The 19,343-nt window shown below is 40.8% G+C and overlaps 1 protein-coding gene and 1 long non-coding RNA gene across 4 annotated transcripts in view; one reads left to right on the top strand and one right to left on the bottom strand.

Moving 5' to 3' along the window:
- kmt2ba (lysine (K)-specific methyltransferase 2Ba) overlaps nucleotides 1–19,343 on the bottom strand; it is a 31,743-nt gene that overhangs the window by 1,863 nt on the left and 10,537 nt on the right. Inside the window, exons 7-35 of one of the 3 annotated variants that reach the window (XM_046057821.1) lie at nucleotides 18,345–18,406; nucleotides 17,975–18,181; nucleotides 17,628–17,737; nucleotides 12,819–13,700; nucleotides 12,021–12,131; nucleotides 11,708–11,854; nucleotides 10,431–10,523; nucleotides 10,187–10,304; nucleotides 9,858–9,971; nucleotides 9,286–9,479; nucleotides 8,992–9,093; nucleotides 8,685–8,795; nucleotides 8,327–8,403; nucleotides 7,943–8,118; nucleotides 7,470–7,555; nucleotides 6,908–7,042; nucleotides 6,570–6,728; nucleotides 6,347–6,464; nucleotides 6,117–6,195; nucleotides 5,766–5,926; nucleotides 5,331–5,492; nucleotides 2,775–5,115; nucleotides 1,999–2,121; nucleotides 1,464–1,576; nucleotides 1,170–1,295; nucleotides 827–1,079; nucleotides 576–686; nucleotides 340–423; nucleotides 100–229 (exon numbers count right to left, since the gene is read on the bottom strand). In XM_046057821.1, coding sequence (XP_045913777.1) covers nucleotides 100–229; nucleotides 340–423; nucleotides 576–686; nucleotides 827–1,079; nucleotides 1,170–1,295; nucleotides 1,464–1,576; nucleotides 1,999–2,121; nucleotides 2,775–5,115; nucleotides 5,331–5,492; nucleotides 5,766–5,926; nucleotides 6,117–6,195; nucleotides 6,347–6,464; nucleotides 6,570–6,728; nucleotides 6,908–7,042; nucleotides 7,470–7,555; nucleotides 7,943–8,118; nucleotides 8,327–8,403; nucleotides 8,685–8,795; nucleotides 8,992–9,093; nucleotides 9,286–9,479; nucleotides 9,858–9,971; nucleotides 10,187–10,304; nucleotides 10,431–10,523; nucleotides 11,708–11,854; nucleotides 12,021–12,131; nucleotides 12,819–13,700; nucleotides 17,628–17,737; nucleotides 17,975–18,181; nucleotides 18,345–18,406 — 6,685 coding nt within the window. Of the gene's footprint in view, nucleotides 1–99; nucleotides 230–339; nucleotides 424–575; nucleotides 687–826; nucleotides 1,080–1,169; nucleotides 1,296–1,463; nucleotides 1,577–1,998; nucleotides 2,122–2,774; nucleotides 5,116–5,330; nucleotides 5,493–5,765; nucleotides 5,927–6,116; nucleotides 6,196–6,346; nucleotides 6,465–6,569; nucleotides 6,729–6,907; nucleotides 7,043–7,469; nucleotides 7,556–7,942; nucleotides 8,119–8,326; nucleotides 8,404–8,684; nucleotides 8,796–8,991; nucleotides 9,094–9,285; nucleotides 9,480–9,857; nucleotides 9,972–10,186; nucleotides 10,305–10,430; nucleotides 10,524–11,707; nucleotides 11,855–12,020; nucleotides 12,135–12,818; nucleotides 13,701–17,627; nucleotides 17,738–17,974; nucleotides 18,182–18,344; nucleotides 18,407–19,343 lie in introns of all 3 variants that reach the window. The other 2 variants (XM_046057819.1, XM_046057822.1) reach the window with 2 other exon arrangements.
- On the top strand, nucleotides 126–19,142 carry LOC123976036. Its single transcript, XR_006826225.1, has 3 exons — nucleotides 126–1,101; nucleotides 2,353–2,502; nucleotides 18,059–19,142. It is a non-coding gene; the product is annotated as an uncharacterized LOC123976036 (long non-coding RNA).

Raw genomic sequence — 19,343 nt, 5'->3', positions numbered from 1 at the left:
AACACTTCTACTGGAATGAATACGTAGCATAATGACACAAAAACTCTGTCATTGTGATAATGACTTCAAACAACAGCAGTGGGTATAATGTTAACCAACCTTGCCATCATAATATTTCTCCCGCTTATCAGTCAAGACAGAACGAATGACGGTGCCGGCGTACTCGATCACCATCTCCCCAGCGTCAATGTTCCTTTTGCAGAAAAGGCCCCGACCATGGATTTCAGATCTAAGAGGATTACAGAACAGGAATCAGGTTAAATACATTTGAGCATACAAATTATTTTGGACATTAATAAAATCGCATGCTTTTCTTGTTGTTTCGTTTGTTGCCATTACCTGTAAACTCCTACTGCTTCTTTCGAGATTTTTTCCAGGTGTCTGAATCTCATTGCCATTGGGAGCTCACTGCTGGTGGCTCGTCTGTCAGAGTGAGACACAGAAAAGGTGGCATCAACATGAACATGGCATCTACTAAATTACTTCCTTATAACAGCTTTACAATCCTGTTTTTGTGGTACGTAGCGGGAACAAATTTTAGGATTAAGAAAGTGGCACAAATTGTATCCCCTAACCTGGAAGATTTTAGTGGGAATTCATCTTCCTCTTCGTCAAAAGGGCCTACTATGTCAGGGAGCTCTCTGTGCTGTGATGCCAGGAAGTTAAACATATCAAAAGTCGCTTTCCTAATTAGAGAAACAGGAGAAATGAAAATACAAATGTGAGTTGTATTTAAAATCACAGACAAGAAACAGAAACAACGAAACCAAGCAATTCAAGAAACCTTATTTACACTTATGTCACGACAAAAAGTAACCGTCTGTACCGTGTGTAGACTTCCGAACGAGCGCAGCCACTCGGGTTGAGGGGAAGCTCTTCCTCGATGTCGTCACAGCGGTGGAACCTGAAGCGGTGGCGTTTGCAGTTTGTGGCCCCCTGCAGTTGCTCCAGCAGGAAGATGACGGCGTCGTGGACGACACCGAGCACCCGCGGCCCCGTCATCACACCCAGAGGCAGCTGCTTCATGTGGAAGCCCGATCGAGCTTCCAGGACGCCGTCAATCACCGCGCGCCAGGCAACTGACGAAAGGAAAGAGATGAGGTGAGAGACCTGGCAAAACCGCACACATGCTGGTGATATCGGTCGGACAGTAAACCAGCAGCTTTTACCCTCTATGCTGTTCGCCTTAACACTGAAGCCATCATCGCTGGTGATTTCAAAACGCAGGTGGGGCTGGTTCATGTATGTCCTCTTTCTGTATTTAGGTGCAGGTGCATCTTCTTCTGAGCTAAAACCTGTAGAATTAAATGAATCAGAATTGTAAAAATTATAACATTTCCTGCAAAGCAACGACTATATAAATAAAATTTTTAATAATTAGAATTTGTCTGGCAAATTTAAGAACAAGATATTATCTTAACTACTGGAGATTCAAATAAATAAACATATGTTTAGTTACAAACCTGAATAAGGGCCCCATTCAGAGAGGTCTCCATGGCGAGCGCTCACCCACGTGTGTGTTTTACCCTGAATGTTAGTTTGTGCATGTGTGGGTGGACTCTCAACCCAAGGATGCCTGAGCAGAAAGGACCAACAAATAAGTAACTTTAACACTTTTGCAGAAAAATGTATCAACACATAGAAATTATTTATGGGCATGTTGAAATTGAGAGATTGGTACATTTTTAGTAACAAGATTGGCAGGTTCTATCAAGACCACTCTATTTGAAGATATTATCAGAATTGTTTACCTAGGATTTTTTTTGTTCATCTCCAAAATAAGCCTGTTTTGGCAGGAAATACGTCTTGTTAGAACTTATTTGATAAGTTATGTGGCCTTAAAATGTTGTTAGATAGGTGTTAATGCAAAGTTCTCTCTGTTTAAAAGATGTTTCCACACCCTAGACTCCTCTAACCTGGAGTTAACCATTTGCCTAATTGTTTCTTTACAACATAATAATAAGGCTCTAAATTACAGGAACTTTAAGATGAACTAACCTGGAGGGCGTAGGAGGAGGCGGAGCAATAACCCTCATCTTCTCAGGCTCGTCAGACATATTCTTCTGGTCCATGTCAAGAACATCCTTCATTGTTGGAGCTTTCATTCTCACACGACTCGGTCTTTTGAAAGAAAACAAGACACAGTAAACATACACTGATCCCTGAGACTTGTGACAGAATGTGTCACACAAACAGCAGTGCTGCTGTTGTTAACTTCATTAGGGTTATCAAAGTGTACTTAATGAAACAGTATAATATTAAATTAATACGCATTTAAGTTATTTTCAGTCACATCCGCTGGGTTTCCCTGTTAATATTGTAGTTAAGTACACTTCCTTCCTTCGTTTACAGGACTTTTCTGCAGGGCTGGTAGACATCTTGAGAATAATACACTGCCTGAGAAGCTGAACTTGTAAAGAAAGACTTCGGTACACACCAGTAGATGGCCTTGTTAAGAGAACCTACCATGAATGTTTAAGATGACAGCACGTAAATGGACAGGTAAAGATTTTAATATTTCGTTAAGGTTAGACAATTAAGCAAAATATTAAGTATTATCATGGAGCAAATTCAAAATAATAATGTGTAGTTTATCATTAAACAACCAAACCAATAATGAAAATAGCTAGCTCCAGCCATTATAATATTTTTTCCCCAGGAAGTAACTTAAATGTCAATTGCAGCACAGTTTTTTTTTTTTTTTTTACATTTTGGTAATTTTATACTCTTGTACACTGCAGTGAAAAAAAGAGAATAATCAGATCTTTGAATACCTGGCTTCATTAACTTCATCCAGCTCACTTGAGGGATCCCTCAAGAAGTCCATCTTGGATTTCTTCCTGGAGGGCCTTTCAGACACCGATGATACTCTCTTGACCCTCACCTGGTGGTGCCATGGAGCAGGTGTTGGTTGTAGGTTGAAATTTGGTTGATTGAGTAAACCACTGGGAGACTCTGAGCCTGCAGCTGGTGACTGATCCGAGACCTCTTCGTCCAGAAAACGGGACGGTCTTCGATGTCTGGCTCTTGTCTGCCGAGTGTTACTGAGGATGATGGGTTTCGTCTTTGGCTCGTCGCGGTGGGTAGCCATGGCTCGGTCGATAATAGCCTGGGCTGTGCTCTCTTCAATATTGGAGAAACTTGCTTCAGGAACACTCGGCACACAGACAGGAGTTGCGGGAGCTGGAGGCACGCTGCTATTTAGAGGCACCATTCTGACGATGAATTTTCTCTCCGACGTTGCTGTGTGGTTACTGGCAGGAGGGACGTTGGTGGCAGATGGGCTGGAACGAGGCTTTATTATGACACGAGGGACTGAGCGCTGCAAGGCATTACCACTGTGGAGAAGCTTAGCAATCTGGCTTATTTTATTGTAGGCAGGAGAATTTGTACTGAGTGCCTGATAAGTGTTTGTTCTCGGGTCTTTGATCAGAATCTGACCTTGACGGTTGACCAGGAGGACCTGACGGGCGGGGGCCTGGGCCGGGGTTGAGCTAGTGGCTGCAGCTTGATTCTGAATCCCAACTTGCCCCTGACTTCCTGGCCTCGAGCTGTCCAAACGGATGGCGATGGTTCTGCCCCGTGTGGCACCCTGAATGGGTAGAGCGTTTAAACCATTGATCACAATGGGGGAAGTGACCGTGCGTGGAACTGCACAAATACTGGCAGCAGCCGGGGAGGCCGACGCATCATTTACAGCCTGTGTAGGTTGAGGGGGCAGCAGCAAATTGAGATTGTGCTGCTGTGGAAGACACAGTTTTGGAGACAAGCGTTTGAGGTTTGATGCTGGACGTTTAGTCTTCACAATGATGGTTTTCATGTGTGCTGGGGGGGATTTTTTGGTTGTATGCTGTGGAGAGTAGTCCGGGTCATTCAAATCATCTTTAAATCCTCCAACTGAGTCGGCAGATGAGCTACTTTCATCTTTATCCTCAACTTCCTTGTTATTTGGGTACATTACAGCGTCACTTTCAGCAGAAATAAAATGTCCTGTAGCGGAATCCAAAAACACCTCATTTTGAGATGGTAGGGTTTCAGAGCTCATCAGGACCTCTTCTTCACGGAGTGACATGTCATCGTGCGAGTAACTTGGTTTAAGAACATCACATGGTGGACAATGTTCCTGAAACTCCGGGTCAGCTGTTCCTTGTTCAACTGTTGACACGGTGTAGATCGACTCTAGCCTCTTTAGAGCAACCGTCAGCTGTTTAGTAGGTGTATTGTGGTTGGTATGAATCTTAATCTCTTCGTCTTCTTCTTCTGTGTCCTGAGCTTCATCGTTGACCGCCTCGCTTTCATCACTCTCTGACCCGCCGTCTGCTCCATCTAACTGTGAGATCGACTGTGTTGGGGGAAGCTGCCCGGAGGCGTCCGAGCCGATAGCTGCGTCACACACCACTGTGCGTGAAAATTTTAAGTAACGGCTCGAGTCTTCATCTTCGTAGTCATTCTCCCGATTATCTTCCTGCATTTCCACATCTTGCACTACACCTTCCACCTCTCCTCTCCCGCAATGAAGTGCCACTGTCTCACTGAGCAGAGCCTCGTCAAACTCAAGCTTAGCATTCAGCATGGAGGCCACTGCAACCTCTGTGTCAGTGTCAAACACAGTGTACGGCAGGTCCTGGGCCATCAGGTGGGCTACTTCCTCTTCCAGGTTATCAGGGGCTAATGAGATCCCATTGGTTGTGGCCACTGCTGCATCTTCCGCCTCCGATGATGCAAGGAAGTCTTGGGGAACCTCTGCAGAAACTGGAGTGGTGATTCTGAAGTTATGCCTCCCTCTGGGGGAGTGCGTGATGGCTCCTTGCCGAAGTGACAGCCCTGCAGAGATGCTGGAGTTCGATCTAGGCGGGGAGCTCCAGACTGGTGATGTTGAGTTTTGGCGCGATAGAGGAGGCGAGGCTGAACCCAAGTTGGACGACCTTGGAGGAGAGCTGAACAGGGCACATCTGGAGTTGACGGTGCCACCAGAGCGGAGGGTCATCGGCACAGACGGGTCGCTGTCTGTTGGCGAGGAACTGCAGCGGCTTCTTGATGAGACCCTGCGAGGCCGACGGGTGTCCTCCAGGTCCCTCAATGTCAGGATGTGATGCGATTTGGGAAGCGTGGACCCTGAAAGCATCAAATAACAAAGATTGAAGGAAATGTAGCAATGCTAATTTATGGGGTCTTCTACAACACAGTACACTTTAATACAGTAAGATGTGTCACATTTTACACAATGCTGAGAAAATGAAAACATATTAATATAGATATATTTATATACGTTTATGAAAACATATAATTATATAACAACATTTTCAAATATGTCATCTTAGCCTATTTACCTGGAGATGGGAGAGGTCGAGATGATCCTCCTGCTGGTCTCCTGGTCTGTGTGTAACCTGGACTTTTGGATCCAGGTGTGTTGTGCTGTTTAGGGTTGGGAGATGGGGTAGTGGACTTTATGGGGCTGGATGAGGAGCTTAAACGATCTGGGGACTCCATATCTGGCAAAGAAGAAAGGGTGTCAAACAAATAAGAGTCTAAACACAGAGCAACTGGTCATACAATATGACCAGAGGTACGTCTACTATCGAAGTTGCAAAAAGAAACATTTCAGGGAAACAATTTGATCCATCTTAATGGAGAATTTAGCCCAATCGTTATATGGGCTTGGTTAGGGTTATATGTAATTTTTTGCAAAATACATTTCTGTGAGTGTTGATAAAGTGAATGACAACGGACGAATCTTAAAGAGAAAATAAATAGTTCCTGCTGACCTCTGTGGTGGCTGGGACTGTGGACTATGGTGTGATTCTCTTCCTGGTCCCACCTCGGATCATGTTCCTCACCAGGGAGAGGTGTGCTCGCTTCTGTCACCTTACAGGTGTATTTGCAGCGTCTGCGAGGGTCCACAGTGCTCCAGTACAACCGCGAACATCTAGAGAAGGAAGGGAAGAAGAATGAGTTCACATAAATAAGCAAAAATGGGAGTAATACCTAAAATCCAAGTTTTGAAATAACTAGCTTTGTGTTGTTTTATGTACTTTTTTCATGAGAACTGCACTCCAAACCGGTCTTTAACCAGCCAGATTACATCAGTAAGACATATAATGACAATGATCACTTACTGATAGCCGACAGGATACAGCATCCTCCCATTTGACGACAGCTCTGACAACACACCAAGTTTCTGAATTTGCAGAGAGCCTGGAAAAAGATAGAAGACAATACTATAAGAATACTTATCAAAACACCAAAGGCAGTCTGATATAGAGCAGCAATATTTCATCCCTTTAGGAGACACATACCCTGGACAGGAGTCAAGTGTCTAAAGCAAACACCAAACTGATATTCTTACCTATGGTCATGTTTATGGATTCTGGCTCTAGGCCTGTGAGGAACTTTCTTCTGAGATTAATCCCCTCAAAGTCCACATAAACTCGCCGAGAAACCTCAAAGCCTTTCCCAGAAACCATCTGGAAGTAAATCATAAATTAACACAATGTAGAAAGAAAGAAAATCAGCAGGTGTGGCTTTCCCCTCTGACAAAAATGGAGGAGGGGTGGGGGTTGTGTCCATACCTTCACACTGATAAGATCTCTGTGTTTGAAGCAGTACATCTTCTTGTCCTGCTGAAACACACAGTTCTGGGCACGAGCACACATGAAGTGAAAATTACTCTGGCAGGTGGCAAGACAGCAGCCCACAGTGGCTCCTGACTGTCCACAACGATCACAACGCTGGAGAATGAAGGACAAAAAAACAATCATGTTAAATAACTTACAATTATATCATAATACTTTCCACACAGTTTTTTTGTGCAGACTGCAATCCTACAATACTTGGAGCAAGCTTGCAAATAAACATCTAGCTACTAGATCATGAACACCATTTATTTTCTTTCCTGAGATTATCTTACCAGGTGGCGCCCTCTTGAGACAGCGCTGTGCACTTGCAAAAGAGCACTATTCTCCTCATACACCTCTGCAGACCAAAGGCAGCAGTTAACATGGCACCACTCATTCTGTCCCATGTACAACAGCCGCCCTGCGTCCTTTACATTGAAAGATGACATGCAAGGAAAGGAAAGACAAGAACAAAGTCAAACCAAAACATTTGTAATGTACTGTCACTGCAAAGTTAATGGCCTGTTTCTGTATTCAAGTATTTGACTTTTTATGTGGCATGCAGTAAGTGGAGCTGAAACAAACAGTTATTCTGCATTTAAGTCATTTTAAGCAAAAAGGTCACGTATTTGATGGTTGCAGCTACACAAATGGGAGAATTTGATGCTTTTCTTTCTTCTTACTTTATATTAAAACTGCTGAATATCTTGCGTTGTGGACTGTTGGTCATACACACACGCACACACACACACACATCTTGTGAATAGGGATTTCTACTACTTCCTAAATGTGTTAATGTTCTGAAAATTGATATTATTTGCAGTCGCAAAAACAGAGTAAGACATTTTTACTCACACTCGTGGCAGAGTCTCCGTATTGTTGGCAAAGGGCACACTGCCTCACATCTTCAGTCTTGGTAGTTTCCGGATGACTCATTTCACCTTTGAGGATGAATGAAAACAAAATGAACACAAACATTTTATTGAAAGAGAAGTAATTAGAGATGCACCATTGGGGCATTTCAGTGCCGACGATAACCGATAAATATGTTTGATACGATAATCAATATTATTACTATTACAAATAAATCGATATTTTTAGATAACACTGCTGGCTAGAGAGCCTTCATCTCTGGAATAACAAATACTTTCATTTATTATAAACGTGTTTGCTATTTAAGTCAGTCTTAAGTCATTTGCAAATGTGAAACCTGTAAAAATGTGATCCTTCCCTACTAGAAATGAACAGAAGTTATATGTCCAAAGGTTCTGACTAAGATCACATTCCTCAGCAGACATGATACAGAACAGGCAGAACAGTTTCCATACCATGTGAATAAAGAGGGTGCGATACACCAGACTGCAGTGTAGCGACTGAGGACAGCACAGACTCAGTTTTCCCCGCCTGTGGGCCCCTGGACTCCTTCGGCTGGTATGTCCTTTCCAGCCATTGTGCATAGCTGTGCTCCATGGATGGTGGGAGGACCGCCTCAGGGAGCATGCCACTGCAGAGTGAAAGATAAGAGCCGTAAAACAGAGGGGAAGGCCAGAGAAGACACTTGAGACAACCGTCCATCTAATACAAGTATTTAAATTACAGTCCACTAGACTGAGCACTCACCTAAAAGCTTCAACAAATGCCACAGAGCTTAAATATACATAATGAGGGAAAAATAATAATGTTTAATTAATTTTACTTGGTTATGAATATACCTTGGGAATTCCTCAGAGAACGAGTTCCACTTTTTCAGATGGCGTTCAGGAAACCAACTGAAAACCCGCTCAATCAGCTGTGAGGAAAAACACATTTTTAATTAAGAACAAAGGCAAAGCACGGTAAAATTAGGTTGAAGGACAAAACTTGTTTTTGGTTGTTTTATATTTTACTCAGTCTTTTTTGCAGTGCATTTGTCCAGTGACTCAACTCCACATTCCAACCAGTCAAACCAGTGGAAGTCACCATGAAAACAGAAACTGAGGAAAATGTAGCTTTCACTGGAAATTAATGAAACGTAGGTCTCTAAAAATAAACTAAAACTATGGGAGATTTGGGAAGGGGAGGGAAGCTTACTTTGACATAGTGTGCTCTGGCCTGGCTCGTCGTTCTCTGGTGCTCAGGGAGAAGCTCCTCCTCCTTCAGCCACTTCCTCATCACAGAGGCGACATCCGCATGGAAAGCTTTCTGAGAGCGCGAAAATACAAATACAAAGAGGTCAGGGCTCCAATCAACAGCATCTCACAAGAGCTTCAAAGACAAAGAAATTAAGAAATATGGTATTTATATTTATTACCGACTGCTTTGGTAAGACATGAAACAGGTAAAAATCACCCTGTGTTGGTTCGCATAATTAGCAATTTATCAGAAAGAATATACTCACTATTGAGGTGTAACCGCCCCCTTCAAACTTCTTCTCCATTGCTTGTAGATCACAGACTTGTTGTTGCTCCCTGTCAAAGTGTGTGGTGTTGGTTTCCTGACACTGACAAACAAAAACAACAGTTTAAATAAGACAAAACATTCAGCTATCAGGTAGAAAACACAAAAACAACAATATGATTTGAAATAAAACATATTAGGGCACTTTTTAAGGGAAAATAAAAGCTTGAAAGCACAAGTTGACTTTTTAAAAATAAAAATGTCAAAAAGGACAGGGCTTTTGGGTACCACTTACCGCTTTACAGATGAGGAGGTGCTGTGTGGCTTGGTCACAGAGGAGGTCAGTGAGCACCTCCTTCAGCCCTGCTATCAGCCTGCTCTGCAGCTCCACCTTCAAGCTGCTGTGTTCAGTTCGGTGCTGGCTGCAGGGTGAACAGGTGAAGAGCACTTCTTCTTCCGGTTGGCTTGACAGCAAACCAAACAGCTCGTCTGTGATGACAAACAGACACACGTTAGAGGATATATTGTAGATTATTAGATCTGTTCTACATGTATAAATAGTCTGAGAATTCTAATTAATGAAAAGTATTAATTTCCCTCCTTGAGTAGTAAAGACATAGTTAAAATTTAGTAATGCACTCTTGTGTTCTTTAACACGCAAGAGCAAAACAGATGTTTCATTGTGCAAAATTTTATTAATTCTCACATTATCAGTTATCATATTCTTCTATGTACTGTAACTTAAGATGGAAAACAGTTTTAATCTAGCAAAACACAAAACCTGTCAACCAAAACAGGTATTTGGCTGGAATGAAAACTCTGGATCACTTTGAAGTTTCATTTATGAATAAACGCAGCGTTACCTACCTGAAAGTCCTTCACATGTATAATGAATCCAGTGGCTGCACTTTGAACACTGAATCATCTGTGTTTGTTGCTTCTTGTCGCCGTAGCACTTGTGGCAGACGGTGCAGAAATTACCTGATATAAATACAGATCATATCATCAGTGCTACACATTTGAATTGTAAACACACACACAGGTCCAGGTCATCCTTCTAATCAACTTTGAACTTGTTTGGTTAACTTATCACCAAGTCTGGGAGGTTTGCATCCAAGGATCAATGTATTTATTGAGCTTTCACAAATATGTCTGCAAAGCCTTCAGAAAACACTGGTGTCTCTCAGAGGTCTTACCTTTGTTATGGAGAACAGTGCAGTCAGAACAGAGGTCCTGCTCGTGGTTCCAGGCCAAGTCCCAGCTCTTTCCAGGAGTCACGCCACAGCTTTTACACCGAATGCATGTCATGCATACCTACAACAACAAAAAAATGTTTATTTGACATTTTAAGACAATTTCAGACTTTCGATATCCCTAAGACATGGCACAGAGATTCCTATATTCCTAAATATTTCAAATATTTCATATTTAACCACTTACCCAAGGCATGTTGCAGTTCATAGGTTTGGGGTAAGTCGGTCCCAGGCAGGAAGGGTGGTAGGAGGTTTGGCATCTCCTGCACTGCAACACAGGCTAGAGAGGGGAAAAAAACCACAAGGCACATTAATTATAGGTTAAATATTTGACTACCACCCATGCCTTCACACTCTCACACTCCTAAAATCTCATGTGCAATATCTTTAGACACAATAAGTCTAGAAAATGTAGCATGTTAAATACAGAAGTTATACTTTTATAGCAGATTAAATAAAATATAAAAAATTTATATGAAGCTGAAAACCAAATATGTCTGTGTACAAAACAAAACAGATAATGTTAATATCCTCCAAATACTCTTTCCATCTATACATTTCCCCACAAAAAAATTATACAGATAGATACATGCCAACATGCATGTATCATTTGCAGTTAAATTAAATATTTATTGTTATTCATATTAGTTGTGTGATTGTGAATGTTCGCTAGGCCTGAACAATTTTCAAAAAATATCTAATTGCAGCTAATAACTCGATATGATTTGGGATATTGCAGGGAATGATAATTTTTATATAATTATTCTCATTTTCAATAAATTTTAATGATTATGGTGTAATTTTTGCAAAGATCTGTACCAAACAAAAGCTGTTTTCTTTGGTCTGTAGAACATGATGTGTAGGTCAGGACATCTATGCAGGACAAAATATTTCATATAAAATGGTATTTTGACACATTTTGCCTTTTTTTTATTTTAAATTGTACCTCCTGCAATTTGAAAGTTGCAGTAGGACATAGTGATTTTGGTAAGATTTTGATTCATTGTTCAGCGTTAATGTCATGAAAATTTCAAATGCATAGGATCACAATTAAAATCTGTCTTAAAACAATAGCCAGGTGCCCACAAGAACACAAACAGGTTTTGCTTGCTGTATTTATGTTTTATGTTTATACTGGGCCTTTACAGATCCCTTCCTAATGCCCTTTCAGTGTAAGATATGTGGGACAAAATCCACAGTCCTTGTTCATCTGAAGCTAACATGAGACTTCAGCATTCTGAGTTTGTAAAATCAAGTGAATATCTTCCAAAGTTACTTTAGTACAAATTTCCATTTTCTTTCTATATTTCTATCTTTCTACTGCAGCTCAACACAGAAACACTGTCCAGGGGGGAAATCTGCAAAGCCTGTTTCTGTGTTCATACAGACTATTGTTCTACCACAGTTACATCACATTTAGAGATGCTTTTTTTTTTTTTTGGTTTTAACTGAGGGGTCGCATACCTTTGTGTTCTTGCTTTGACGGCCACAAACATGACAGAATTTGCAGCGCCTGCAGCACCAGTTCTCCTTGTTCCCCTTCATGGGGCGCTCCTCTGGTGAGAGGCAGAAACTGTGGAAAGGCTCACAGCAGATCTGGCAGAATATCATCTGATAGAAGAGAGAGACCAAAGGAGACCAGCTTAGTCACAGAAATGTTATTATTAGCATGGCACAGCACCAAAATGTTGCAAACATGGGCTTGGAGATATTTATCATCAGTAACACTTTCCGTACTTTGCCAGACTACTCAGGCTGTGATCAAGAGCTGAATTACCTCATGTCGTCCTTTACTGGAGCAGAGCAGGCAGATGGGTTGTGGTGTGGTGGGGACTGATGTCAGGACGCTGAGGCCGCCCATTAGCCATACGTTCTGTACAGCACAGTCCTCCTTGTGGAAGCAGGGCAAGAAAAAAAAGCAAGAGAAAAGTGATCAGTTTCTACTTTGGTATTTTGTGGACACATGGGCTCATTAACGCGAATCAAACTCGTTAAAATAAGCGGCTTCATAATGATCCCATAAGTAATACTAGTAGCATGGCTGGTCTTGTTAATTTCTTACACCAGGATGTATGCAATTTATATAACACCAAGAGATTTGTAGTTCATGCTTCAAAGCTAGAAAAATAAAAGACTGTTGGTATTTCTATTTCTGCAAAGGGGCAGGAACTTATTCTAATCATCTGGTGGACACTTTTACCTCAAGTGCCTTACTGTAGTGAGTGCCTTCACTTCTAGTAAAAGGGGGCAAAAGTGAATAAAATTTTACTCTGACGCTCCATCAAATAAAGTACAGGACTTTATTTACAGTGCACTAAAATAGCCTAATGAAATGAGACACCTACTTATGTTCATTTTATTTTAGAGTGGTGCAGGGAATATTACAAGTCATAACCCCAGAGAGATGGGGTTTTTTTTTAATGCTGAAGTTTGATTGTCTCTCTTTTCAAGTCTCTAAATAACTTGTGTCATTTGTAAACGTAATTCTAGTGATGAACAGCAACATACCGTCAATTTCATATACACCCCAGTGAGTAATATAAAAATGCCACTCAACACTAGTGCAAAAACTCACCTTGAAATCCACGCGGATCTTGTACTTGTTCTGCAGGCCCCTTTGGGGAAATCCGTTAGTTAACCCTGGCAGGGTGTTCACTGACGCACACTCTGCGGGATTCTGGGAACGAAGGACATAGTGTGGATCAGTTGTTGGACAGTTCTGCAGCACCGTCTCTTTAACAGAATCGTTGCCGTCCTCCTCCTCCTCCTCTTCAGGCGGATCCCCTCGTTTGTCCTCCTGCTTCATTTGCGTGCTCTCCTGTAACTCTGTGAGTGGATCGACAGTCTGAGGAAGCACTTGCACAGTTTTACGCACCGCATCTTTGCTAGCTCTGCATGCATCAGTCAAAGCATCTGCTTTTTGCTCAGACTTTGGATGTCCCTGAAAACACAACTTTGACGAAACCTCTGTCAGAGATGAGTGGAGTATGGACTGGCGCTGTTGTTGAGATGATGACAATATATAGTTGTGCAAATGCAATGCTGACTGCACCACAGACTGGGGCAAACGGTGCAAACGTAACAGCAGAGAGTCTGTTATGGGATGTGGTGAAAGTGGAGAAGCGGGCTGCGTTACAGGGTGGGACAATTCTGGAGGACATTGTGTAGTGGAAGGTGAAATAGCAGGCTGCGTTACAGGCTGGGACAATTCTGGAGGACAGTGTGTAGTGGAAGGTGAAATAGCAGGCTGCGTTACAAGCTGGGACAATTTTGGATGTGACTGTGCAGCACACTGATCCAGACACTGGGGCAACTGCTGCGGCAAAGACAGAGCAGACCGCAGGATAAAATCAGGCAGACGGTGTAAGTGTATTTGTAGCTGCTGCTGCAGCTTCGGCATTGGGCTCCTGGATGGGCTGGTTTCTCTGGGCTCCGTCTCCTCCGTGTTCTCCTGTTCCTGTGGAGGAGGGGACTGCCTAAGCCAACCAGCACGACACGTTCCAAAGTAACACTGATACTAGTGACATGCAGAGGCGGCGACCGGCAGCAGCCAAAGTGACAGAAAAGGGGAGAAATGTGTCTTTGAGAGTAATGTGTTAGCCGGGAATAAGAAGTAAGAAAAGGTCGAGAAAGTTTAGCAAATGCACGAAAGCAGCAGTAGAGGTGTACACACAAGTCCCCAGTTCAAAGGCAACTATATAGTCACAAAAACATCTAGTTTGTCCTTTTTTGACACTTCTTTAGAGGTTCAGCTACTGTTAACAGACATACAAATACTTTGTCATGTTTAGTGTGATTAAAAAATGCCTTTGATGTGTAAGCAGTACAGATCAAACATGAGAAAAAAATCTTCCACTTTTGATACGAGAAATGTCACAAAAATTATAGATTTACACCGCCTTATCTACACCTGGAACAACACAAAGGAGTTCATGATAAGATGTGTGGTGGTGTTCTCTCAGTCTGCTAGTTTCAGAAGAGGTAATATGCAGGGTGCTGCTGCTGTACATTCAGATTGATAGAATATACAACGAACAAAATTATAAATGCAACACTTTTGTTTTTGCCCCCATTCATCATGAGCTGAACTCAAACATCTAAGACTTTCTCTATGTATATATTTAGTAGAGTCCTATGTTGTAAGGCTATTAATTATCTCTAATCTAATGTCATGTCTTGTTCAGGTTAAGATGGGTTATTTTTATATTTAAAAAGGGGGAAATACATAAATCTCAAATGTCCAAACTTCTAGGAGGCAGCAAAAATTTCATGAACCCACTGACACAGCAATTTTAGTTTAAATTTCAGACACATGCACATACAATGCCTTCAGATGTACCTAGCATGTACATGCAGATATTTAAATGCGCAGTTTCAAAGGTGCGTGCGTCATTACATTCTTGTAGATGCATGTTGTATTTTTTAAAAAAAGAAAAAAAAAGGAAGGTCTAAGCCTGTCTTTTGCGCCCACCGGCAAACTGTCCACAACCAAGGGCGTACAATTAGGGAAGGCACATTTCTTTCTTCCTACTATCCAGCGACTACTGAATTGCACACAATTTTGATTAAAAAATGATATAACCACTATTGTCTCTCAGTATCTGATCAATGTAATTGGTACACGAACGGTTAACAGTCAGCTGCAAATTACAGACACAATAACATAAACCAAAAGGCAGTAGTGTAGTCTGTCAACTACAACAAAGTATAGAGTACTTTCCCAAACAAAAGACAAAAAGGAAGAGGGAACTACATGTGTTGACTGAATTCTGTGTTTACATAATTAAGGTCATTTCCAACATAAACTGATGCAGAATGGGCAAAAACTGAAACAGAAAAATTCACCAGAATGCAGGAAATTAGATTTTTAAAGCTCAATTTTTTCAGGAAGAAGACCCACACACCCCTCGCTTAATATGCATCACCTCTAATGTTAAAACAAAACCTACACCCTTGTCGTCTGTTAACATTCTGCTGAGCTCTTCTTAAGAAAGTTGCCATTTCACTCCTACGCTGCATTGTGGACAAATCTGCCACTAGCAAAACAAAGAGCCACCCATGAATTGAGCGAAACCAAGAAACGCCCCATATCACTTTGTAATGCCAAATGTGTAGACCACACGCTATGGATTTTGTGTACTTGTTTCCTCTTTATTCTTGTCTTCAAAATGGGATGGCTTCCTTAGTTCCTGGTGTGTTTCAGAAGGAGGAGGAAGGTAGAGTTTTTGGCTTGTGGCAACACAAACCAATTAGTTAATCATCAATGAGGAGCAGCACACAGTTGCTATGACCTCAGACCATGTTTCAAATTTTGAATTGTGTGTCCTCACACAAGGTGCAATGCCGTTATCGTGGAGGTTAGCTGTAAAGCAATTTCTGCCAGTTACCCAAAAATATTTTGGTGTATGCACAAAATCAGCACTACCAATTCACAACCAACAAACAGAGATGGAGATGAATTCAACATTTGCGAACAGTGTCGTCACATATAAGAGGGGTATAAGAGGGAATTTCTTATGAAGAATGGCAGAAGATTCAAGTAATGCAGATTCAAAAGGTTAAAAAAAGCAAAACGATTATTTTATGACAGAGCAAAGAGCTTTAACCGTATAGACGAGCAAACTGTTCTAAATTCACAATTTTGCTCGATTAGATTGGCAAGTGACTTGAAGAAGTCAAATGTGCATGCCATCTAGAATAAGCAGAAGCAAAGAGTCAGACAGCACAGCCAAGAGTTAAGCTTCAGCTTAACTAAAGTTAAGACAAAGACTGACAGCCCAACATTGTAATGAATGGTGTTAGGGAGCAATGGTGACTATACTTATAATCAAAGTAATCATAGAAAATATACTTACACTTTAAGGCTTATGCTATTGTTTGTTTGTTTGTATCGTTAGGTTTTGAAAAAAAAATCTTTCAAAAAAAATTTTTTTTCCTAAGATATCTTTCTGAATTAAACTGAACGCGTTATTACTTTTTGTATTTATCATATTGCGATTGTTATTTTGCTAATTTAATGTTAAGATGATTTCTTTCTTTGTGATTGGCTATTATTTTAACTAGGGCTGTATATAACGATTATTTTTCAAGTCGATTATTATATCGATTAATCTAATGACTATTTTTGTGTATTCTAAAGAAAAAAAAAGTTGCCTATTACCCGATTAACATATCAATATATCCTAAATTAATATCAAAAACACAACACAAGCAAATTAGAATAATGACAATAGTAGCATATCTTACAATGAATCAAATGTCCACATCACTGATGTGTTGTGATAATAACAACAATAACAGACATTAATTAGGCTACTTTACTTAAAACTTTAAATGTTCCTGACATGGATTTATTTAAATATTGAGTAATATGCAGTATTATAATCAAATGTATTTCTGCATCAGTGTGGGGCAAAGAAAATAACTAAAACGACTCACAGACAGTCACAGATTGTTGTTAGATTCAGCTATCGTCTCGCTCATTCGTGGCCGTTAAAACAACGTTCGGCTGTTTTACAGAAAATATAAAACGGCCGAAAGTTGGATGACATAAGTGTAAAGTTACGTTACCACGACAGCAGCAGGGCAGAAATTACTTTTAACATGAAGGCGTTGAAGAAATACATTTTAACGGACTACGTCGGAATCGCCCCAGTCTTAATTTTAACCATGGGCCTCCTCTTGATGAAACGTCCCTGGCAGAAACCCTGTTGTTAGCCATGGATAGTGCTGTACTGTAGATGTACGGTCACATAGGAAAATAATAAACTCGTGTGAGCTAAATGTTCATTTAAACATGACACAAGTTCTTCCTTCTAGTTATGATAGCCAAGATACAGATTACATTTTAAATTCTGGAGACTGGCTAGTCGTGGCTATCTGAACAAGTTAGCCCAAAACTTATGCGAGCATAAAAATGAAGTACTGCCTCAAACAGAAACTGAACAGGGAGTGTAAGTTGTGCTTCTACCTCAAAGAAAAGCAAGAACACCGCTTAATTCGCCCATAATTTATAAAAACATGAGCTTAAGCACATGCAAGGTGTTTAATATGAAGGAGAAATTAAGAGTCAGGAAAGGAAGATGAGCAAGGCTGAATTTGAAAGAGGTTATTAGAAATCACTCATGCCAATGCAGATGGTAAAATTAAAATGAAAAAAAGTGATATGCAGACCTGGGCAAAGTATTATTTGGAAATAATAAATTGTGTTTATTCTGACAAATTTGTGTTTTTTGTTGTGGTAGCATTTTTTAAACACCACCTATCTGGAAGTTCAACAGACTATCAATATGAGCCAAAAAACTTTTCCAAAAATACAACTTGACCCAGGTTTGATTAGGTGGTACACTGGACACGAGGAGGAAAATCTGCTGCATGTTTTTACCTTGGAAGCCCTGGGTCTGCTCCCGGCTCCTCTGGAGAACGGCCGGCGGTGCTTCACCACCTCAGCTGGAGGGTCGTACGGCAGTGAGCCGCCATCTTGAGGAGCAAGATCTCCAAAAAAAGATAAACAGATCTAAGATACAATTCTGATTGTCATTCAAATACTACTTTCGAAAATAATACTGCCCTTGTTGGGTGAAAAGCACGGACTTGACAAACTGCTATCTGTTCTATGTCAAGAATATTAACTTTGGATAATTTGTGAGGCACTCTCTCTCTGCAACAAAGCTCTGAAATTATCGTCAGAGATCTTCAAACCATAATCTGCAAAAACAAAGCTTCAGTTACCTTGGTTGCTAGTAGCAACTACATTTGGCTTGACTGTTGATTTATCTGCCTTCTCCTCTTGTTCTTCTCCCTCCTCTTCTTCAGATTCAGACTTCAGCAGGCTGCTGTAGGAGCGTGGTGCGATGTTACGCAGGGACAGTTTTCTGACTCCAGGCGCCATGGAGGACGATCCCTCCTCTGACCCTCCTGACAGCCGCCTTGCCTGGACTAAGAAAAAGGAGCCCCGTGATTAATTTTGTAAACAAACTAAATATTTGTGATGTGTTGTTGAATTTGTTATTTCTGTTAACTTAAAGACATGATTACAGCAAATCAAACAAGAAATATTCACTCAGGGAGACCAATGAGAATAATCTAAATAGAGACATACCTTTTAATGGTTTGACAATGCGCTCAATCTTTGCTTTCTCAATCCTCTCACACTTCTTATATCTGGGGGCAGAAGAAAGAGTAAACTGTAATTATTTGGCCAAGTGCAGGTGTAGACATCTATGAATGTGTTAGACTGTGAGAGCCAACTTGCCTTCATTAACTGGATTGTTTAATATGTTTTACTGGAAAGAAATAAAAAGTTTTTTCATGTTTCATGTACAAAAATGCTTAACTTAGAAGTTAAACAGTATTTTTGACTTACTTCAACATTTTAGAACTCAGCACCAAACTCAGTATTGTCAGTATAAAATGTAAATATGTTGCTATTTTCCCCAAACACAGTGACTGACTGATTTTCACTGCCTATCTTCAAAGCACTAGCATGACATTTTGGGAAATACACTTAATTGCTTTCTGGTCGAGAATCTGATGAGAAGATCAATACCGCCATCTTGTCTGTATTGTAAATATGAAGCTACAGCCAGCAGCTGGTTAGTTTAGCTTAGCACAAAGAGTGGAAACAGGGAAACCGCTAGCCTGGGTTTGTCCAAAGGTAACAAAATCCACCTACCAGTACCTCTCAAGCGCACTGATTATAATGTTATATTTATGTTTGTTTGGTCTCTGCAAAAACCAATATGTAAAAATTAACACATTTATTTCCATTGGACAGAGTCAGGCTAGCAGTTTCTCTCCATTTCCTGTCTTTGTGCAAAGCTAATCTAGTAGGCTGCAATCTGTATTTTTCCTGTGCACCGCAATCCATAAAATGTGAAACTATTTCTTTTAACTACTGACAAGCACTTGTAGCTACCTTGTCTTAATAAAATCAATATGGGCTACAAGTTACTTCACCCTCATCAATGTGTTTTTTACCTGGCTTTTATTAGCGACCTGCCTTTATTTGTTTGTGCTGACCACGCCCTAGCCGCTGTTTGAATACCAGCTTTTATATAAGAATTTACACAATGTACATATGATTGACCTTACAGATTAC

Source organism: Micropterus dolomieu, linkage group LG09, assembly GCF_021292245.1.
Source record: "Micropterus dolomieu isolate WLL.071019.BEF.003 ecotype Adirondacks linkage group LG09, ASM2129224v1, whole genome shotgun sequence".
In the NCBI taxonomy this organism is placed as follows: domain Eukaryota; kingdom Metazoa; phylum Chordata; class Actinopteri; order Centrarchiformes; family Centrarchidae; genus Micropterus; species Micropterus dolomieu.
Note: the sequence above shows the minus strand (reverse complement) of the source record. Positions and strands in the feature narration are given on the sequence as shown.